General features: G+C 38.2%; 1 protein-coding gene across 1 annotated transcript in view; it reads right to left on the bottom strand.

Moving 5' to 3' along the window:
* Positions 1 to 3,873, bottom strand: part of exosc9 (exosome component 9) — a gene marked incomplete at its 3' end in the record, with an annotated part of 9,382 nt that extends 5,509 nt beyond the window's left edge. The window contains exons 1-6 of the mRNA XM_079265116.1: positions 3,734 to 3,873; positions 2,831 to 2,925; positions 2,390 to 2,509; positions 2,135 to 2,237; positions 1,866 to 2,003; positions 714 to 796 (exon numbers count right to left, since the gene is read on the bottom strand). Of these exons, the coding sequence (XP_079121242.1) occupies positions 714 to 796; positions 1,866 to 2,003; positions 2,135 to 2,237; positions 2,390 to 2,509; positions 2,831 to 2,925; positions 3,734 to 3,799 (605 nt within the window). The remainder of the gene's footprint in view (positions 1 to 713; positions 797 to 1,865; positions 2,004 to 2,134; positions 2,238 to 2,389; positions 2,510 to 2,830; positions 2,926 to 3,733) is intronic.
* Between the last annotated feature and the right edge of the window lie 3,871 nt (positions 3,874 to 7,744).

Raw genomic sequence — 7,744 nt, 5'->3', positions numbered from 1 at the left:
ATGCAAAAATTATGTCATCAGTAATTGTCAATAATGAATAATAACACAAAGTCAACAGTGAGCCTATAAGTGGTATCTTTTTATGCTTCTCTATATTTGAAGAATTTATAAAAGTTCTCATGAATTAGCTTGGTTGGACAGTCTAAGCCAGAGGAAGTCAGCAGCTTTTTGTTAACCAGGGTCTCTGCCAGACATGATGCTTTTGCATGACCACGCTATTGGCTGAACACACCTTTGTATTCAGGACTTGTGCGTGTGCACACGTGCGTGCACAGTCACAGCGTTGATTTGTAGGTGAAAACCAACAACTACAGTTATGTGTTTGTAAGGTTACGACTGGTTATGTTATGATTCATGTTGTTGTTATTCATCTCTTCATTAGTTTTGTCTTCTGTTTGGCTCCCGATGATCATCTGCTTTGTTTGCTTACAGAAGTAGTTCCATTTCTGTTTTGGTTGTCCAGGGGCTGTGGTTGCCTTTTGTATCTCTGGCTCCTTTTTCTTCTTCTCAAACTGCCCCTTTGCTTTCTTCAGCTTGTGAGGTCCAGAATTCAGACCTAAATTTACCACATCCAAAGAAAAGATGAACAATCCAGCATGAAGGGGAGCTTTATATCCTCCTTTAAGCTTCCTCTGGTAGAGAAAGTTTGTTCAGCACGAGGCGGCCAGACCATCTTTCTGCATCTGCAGATAACATTTGCTGTTCATAATTACCCCTGCTGGAAGAAGGCGAAGCTGACACTGATGGGCATGTGGTAGATGCTCAGAGGGATGGGGTCTCTCTCCTCTGGACTGTACTGGGGAGAAAAAAGGCAAAAATCACAACCGGCTTGTTGAGACGAAGCTGAGGTAAGTAGGGATGCACCGATACACTTTTTGGGAGTTCTGATCCAGTACCTGATATGTGAATATCTGCCGATACCAAATCTGTTTATGTGAACATTATTGTGACTAAGGTTATTATTGCTGTTATAACTGTGTAAGATTTCATCAGGTTGTAATAAATGATCCATCCTTTCTGAAGTTACCTCACCAATACAGATATAACAACATTACAGATTGAACAATTTCAACAAGTTTTTATTTTCATTTGGCACATTTTACCTAAATACAACTATAAAAGTGTGATTTTGAAACAAAGTGCCGTGTTCCTCATCGCATGCGTCTCACTGACTCTTGACTTGCCACTCGTGAAGCAGCCACTGACTTTCTGAAAATGCTTTCTAAACAAGTCATAATGATCCTCAACGGTGCAGTTCTGTCCGCAAACAAGAGCTGCAGGCTGCTTGCAGAAACTTTGCTGTCGTAACGACCCTAACTGACCCTGTCAGAGTTGCCAGTTTTGGCTGATTTCAGCTGCACCGAACTTCGCCAAAGAGCTGCTCCGTCGGTAGCTCCGTATATATATTAAAAAAGAAACACCCACATTCTGGAGGCATTACTGTATTTTCACCATATACTGTTGCATCACAACGCCATTCCTCTGTGTAATATTTAGGATAAAAAGCTGAATGTTACTGATTTGGCAACGTAGCAGGATACGTAGCACAGAAACGCTTTTTTTGGGGGCGGGGGGGTGGCTCTCCTCTTAGTATATTAAGTGCGACTCTTGTTGAATTAACAGTGAGGATCACTGTTTTAGTTTAATTAAAAAAATGTCACATTTTAACGTTCAAGGCATTTATTTCTTTTAAAACATGTCTGAAGCATGTCATCAAACACATCTGGGCCAGCTTGACTAGTGTGGTATTGGTACACTTTTATTCATACCAAGTACGAGTACACATGCTTGGTATTGAGCCGATACCGATGCTGGTGGTATCTGTGCATCTCTAGGAGGTAAGAGTCGGGTCGCCGCTGACTCACCACTGTCACTTCCTCTCCCTGGATGCCAACATCGGGGCGCCTGAAGTGGCACAGAGCGGTGATGGCGGCGATGCTGGCGGCATCCATCAAGTTCCCGTCATTATTCAGCATGTGGACGTCCACTCTGATCTGCCACACCTGGTTGCACATTCGCATGCATCGTCATTGTCAGCACCGGTGCTGTCACGGTGGATATAACAGAGTGTCTAAGTGTGTGTGTGTGTGTGTGTGTGTGTGTGTGTGTGTGTGTGTGTGTGTGTGAGTGTCACCTTTTCTCCAGACACCACACACAGAGACTCTGTATCGATGCACTTGGAGTTTCTCAGGCATCTTTCCAGCTGTCTGTTCAGCTTCACCGACAGCTCAGACTGTCTGAAGAGAAAACAAGCAGAGATGATGAAGAGAAACAAAAATATAAAAGTCTTTTAGACCCTTCAGGAATGATGAAGTTGAAAAAAAACATGATAAACATGGAGGATTTTTTTTTCCAAATAAAGCAAACAATGTTTCAAATCTATTCTCACCTTCCCTGCTCAAACGCTGGCGAGGCCAATGGTGATAGTTCAATGTTGAAGAACATGATGCCCTCGTTTGGGCGATTCTCTTTAGGTGGCACCAGCTCACACGACACCTGGGCAAAGACCCTGAAGGGCGCAAACAAAACCAGAGGACTCTGAAATGAAGCAGACTCAAAGCTAAAACACTTTCACATAAAAGGGAACGCAAGTCATGGATTTTTGCATGTCATTTCCTTCCAGGCAGCGAGAGGCATCAGTCTCTAAAGCGCCTGCTGGAAAGGAAACAGATGTGAGATGCTGAATAAAACCCAGAACAAATTACAGTTTAATCTGCAGAAATTCATCATCAAGTGTTTCCATGATAAATCTTTCCATAAGGAGGCGGCAAAAACAAAGATTTTAAAATCTATTTTTATGTGACAATAATGTGAGAACAGATTTACTTACCTGGTTTGTCCCAGATCCACAAAGCAGCACCCATAGTCGGTCCCGAAACTGATCTTTATCTTCCTGTAGTCATATGTCTGCCGTCCATCGATCCGCTGCAGAAAGATAGAAACTTCACTGAGACAAGACCATATAAGCCGAGTAAAAATCTGCAGCTGTGCCACAGGAATCAAGTCACACAGAACACGTTATAATTATTTAATCAAAATGTAGAACCAATGCTGCATGGCTCTTTCAGATGTCACATTCACTAAAAAAAAAAAACTTCAGCAAAGATGACGCCAGTCCTCACCTTTGCTCCTTATTACTCTCGCATCAGGGTCAATTTAAGTAAAAATATAACTACAGCTTGCCACTGGCATCTAAGATGCTCTTTTGACAGAAATCATCAAATACAGTTGTTCTTACAGGACAGTAAACAAATGATTTATCTGTGACACACTAACTTTAAATGACTCTGGATAGCTGTGACTCAAAGATGCCTCTTATTCCCTTCTCATGTCCTCTTCCTCTGTTTACCTGTCAGAGATAAGCATCTGCAATATTGTGATGGATGTCTCAAGCCTTTAAATATAATTTGGGTTTAATATGTCACACCCCTTTAAAAACTACTTTAATTTTGATCCAGATCTTTTCCTCCATCTTCCAGATGGATTTTATGAGCTGAAACATCCGTCCAGATACTTTGATTATGTTGATTTCTGAGATAGAGGCTGAAAGGCTGCGGAGGGAGGGGACATAAAATACTAAACAGGAAACAAGTCTGTTACCAAGTCTGAGTTTTTGGTCTTTCCCTTTACAATATCGTGAAAGGTTAAAAAACCCACAAGAGATGACATAAACACATGATTTAGTGCTGATATGAAGCATCAAGCATCAGTTGTTAAAGCATCAAGCTTTCACCTTTTTCTCTTCGATGGCTTTCAGCAAGAAGTCTCTCTCACAGTTGGACAGCGGTGTGTCCTTCATCTCGCTGTTTTCTAGCTATATTTTACTGAATAAAGTCACCACTAAACCACCACGCGGACACATCTGTTTATCCACACGACAGTCGCGCATGCGCACAGTTTACGGCACCTATATGAAGCCGATTTTGTTTACTGTCGTAAAGATTTTTTTAAACAAGAATACAACTAAAACGGTAAATTTATGCCGCTGCATCTAATGTCTAACTTATTTAGTTTTTAGTAGTGTTATTGTTTTTATATTTTTATTTTGCCTTTAATTTGTATTCACAATATCTGTTTGGGATTTTATTTCTGGATGTAGTTTATTTCCGTAAAAAAACTACACGTAGACAAAAACACAAATAAAACGCATAGCATGATTATAATACTAACTTATTCGCTAACTTATCTGCAGTTTGGTCTGTAATTAGACGGTCAACATCCGACGGACACATTTATCTTTGCGACAATTCAAAGCGCTCGCGCAACTCATGCTGCGTTTGGTGTTAACTGGGAAATTTGACAACTAAACGTCCACCAAGAGCTAGGTTTTATTTTTGTGGGTTTTTTTCTCACCTCAAGAAACTTAGTCATCCCACATCCTCATTATCAATATCTACCGACATTATTAAAGAAAAGAAGAACGTAAACTTCAAGATTTGCAAGAATAAGCAGTATTACTTAAGAAAAACCTGTAAAAAGAGGGGTGTATTAAAGCAATAGATTTTTAATGTGTTAAAATGAAAATAGCTACAATATTTTGTTTGCAATGGGAATGAAGTAAAGTTTGTGATATTTTTACTTGTGTTTAGCCGTGTGGGTGGTATTAAGTTACTACTAAAATGTGATTTTGATATATCCAGACTCCCTCTGAAACTCTCAAGCTACAAGTTCTGCATCACTGATAATCAGTGTACAGTTGTGCTCATATGTATTCATCCCCTTTCAGTTAAGGAAAGACTGAATTTACAACAGTCACTCAAATAACTGGAGACTTTAAAAAAAAAAACAATAACTAAAAATTTGCAAAAATATAATTTAGTAATATAAGACACTGTTTTTTCATTTAATTGAGTTGAAGAAAGAAAGAAAAAAAACAAACAAATAAATAGGTCCTGGACAAATTAGAGCACTTTTCTGTTGAACAGTGGGACAAAATACCTGTCAACAGGTGCAGAAGTCTGACTGAGAGGAACAGAAAACACCTGACTGTAGCGGAAACATTAAAGGATCAACAAAATATTAGTTTATGAGTGATGTATTATGTAATAAATCATCTTATTTGTTTACTTTTTAAAAAATATATTTCTGTTGAACCAGAATTAGAAAATAATGTAATGATTTTCATAAAATTTGTATTTATTGTTACCTTAGTCAATTTCAGCTTATTTTACAGGCAGCTGTTGTTTTCCTTCTTTAATGAAAGGGTTTGAATAAATATGAGCACAACTGTATAATCACAGTTTTAGTTCCCATTACGTTCGATCGTGAAACAGGTAATTCATAAAATTTCACCTCCTTCCAAAAAAATATATATAAATGCAGTAATGAAATTTACCCCTCCAATAGTTCCAGATAAAAGTGTAGACTGCTATATTTGTTGTATTGGCATGGAGACAAGAAAGCATTTGTTTTTCAGTTGCCAAAATGTTCTTTCTATTTGCCAGTCAGTGTCTGATTATCTGAATCCAATCCATAATCATAGATACATAGATGCACAACCTAATTAGTATCACGAAATAAATTCACAAATGTTTTGACTAAATAAATAAATAAATGTTCCCACCTCACCAGAATGAATGTATTTAACTTGGGTATTAATCAGCTCCTGCTGTCATACAGGAAGAACCCCTCTCTGTGTCGTCTTTCACAATCTCAATAGGCAAGGCAAGTTTATTTGTTTAGCATCTTTCATGTACATGGGTACAAGTACTTCGCATGAAACATTAAAGCATTACAGATGGTGGAAAAAAAAAAGCATAAAGGACAACACAGATAACAAAATCACAATAAAATAATAAAATATATTAACATAATTATAAGCAAGATTAATTAAAAGTTGCTGTACAGATGTCATGCATAGGCGCACGAGAAAAGAAAAATAAACAATAGTCAGTATATAAAATTATCATAAACATATAAACACATATAAAATTAAAGTCAATGGCACATTCTGGGAACTTATCACCCCCAAAATATTAAACATAAAGAAACAAATAAAAGGTTTAAGCATGTTTCTTATCATTTAGAGTGGTTGTAAGGTGGTTATAATGTGCAGGCCAATTTCCAATCTAATTCCAACACACTTCCACCTCTTTCCAGATTACTTCAGAGTGAATCCTTCATAAATGTGAGCCTGTAGAACCATTGTCCACTCATCTTCACATTTTTTTTAAGTTTATCGAAAAATTATTACATGGGTCAGTTTTTACAAAGTGTAATCATGAAGATGATCATTAAAAAGGAACAACAACATAGAAATTAAACAGTATAATACAAGGGGAATCAACCAGTGATGTAGTTGTACAGTTTGCACAGATGTAAGGTTTTAGAAGGTTTTAGTACAGTTGAATTTTTGGACCAAATGAAAGTAAGTACATAGATCAAATTTTTAGAAGAGAGAAAAAGAGGGCATTTTTTTAAGTATTTCATTTTATGTATGTGAAACTTTGCTAAAATAAACAGCAGACTGATTATATATCACTCATTTTTGGTGGAGTTAGAGTTTCTAAAAAAATAAGTAGCAGGTCAGACCTGTTTAAAAGGAAATCTTTACCCAAATGTTTCTTAAGATCTAATTGAAAGTCAGACCAGAAATTAGATACATGCACACATCGAAAGAATAAGTTTTCTATGGTTTCAGATTCATTTTGGCAAAAGTTGCATTTATCATTTAAACCAGGTATATTTGTAGATGAGACTATTAACAGGATAATATTTATGCACAATTTTGAAGACAAGTTCTTGAACCTTACTGGGCAGAGTAAATGTGTAAGGAAGAGTAAATATAGCGTTCCATGTTTTATCATCTAGTGTCTGTTCCAGCCATCTGTATCTAGCAGGTACAATGGTTTTAGTAATGAGGAGTTTTCTTCTGAAAGCATTGTTAAATTTCTTATCAGAGATGGAAACTCTGTTCACTTTAACACTGTAGTTAGTTATATTAATGGGCCGAGCGGGAGGTAGAGCCTTTGGCTATCAGGCCCCTCTCTTATGGAATAAGCTCCCAGTTAGTGTTAGGGAAGCAGACACCCTCCCCACCATTAAGACTAGGCTGAAGCCTTATCTTTTTGATAAGTCCTATAGTTAGGGATCATTAGCATCCCTTAGTTATATAGGTTTAGACTGCTGAGGGACATTTCCTGATACACTGAGCTTCTCTCTCTCTCTTATCCCCCCCCAATAACAGTTTTGTATCATTAACATGTATGTCTCCTGTCTCAGCAGGTCTCCCTGGCTGGGAGTAGCAGTTCCATTTGTCTGTTGTCTTTCTGTCCTCTTCCCCCCACACAGCAGAGGCAGATGGCTGCCTGTCCTTGAGCCAGGATCTGCCGGAGGTTTCCCTCCTGTTAAAAGGGAGTTTTTTCCTTCCCACTGTCGCCAGTGTGTTTGCTCAGGTTGGTTTCCTTATGTAGGCTATTATGAATTGGCTTTCATTATGGTTTCTGTCTATAAAGTGTCTTGAGATGGCATTGCCGTGATTTGACGCTACATAAATAAAGTTGAATTGAGTTGAATTTGGATCACAACGTGACAGCGCCATGATACCTGATGGGAGGGCATTAATAACAGTGTTATATTCATCTTGAGGTGTAGGAACACTACATTTGTTCTTAAATTCATTCCTCTTCACATCTTTGAGCGATCACTGCCATCTCCTCCATTTTGACTGCACGTGAAGGCATCTTCACGCTGTCCACGTTTTACGCAAAGTGCGCGCGCCGCCGCAGACCGCTTCGCTGCACCG

This window comes from Telmatherina bonti, assembly GCF_933228915.1.
Source record: "Telmatherina bonti genome assembly, chromosome: 3".
Classification (NCBI taxonomy): domain Eukaryota; kingdom Metazoa; phylum Chordata; class Actinopteri; order Atheriniformes; family Telmatherinidae; genus Telmatherina; species Telmatherina bonti.
The sequence above is the reverse complement of the archived record's forward strand: the minus strand, read 5'-3'. Positions and strand labels throughout refer to the sequence as shown.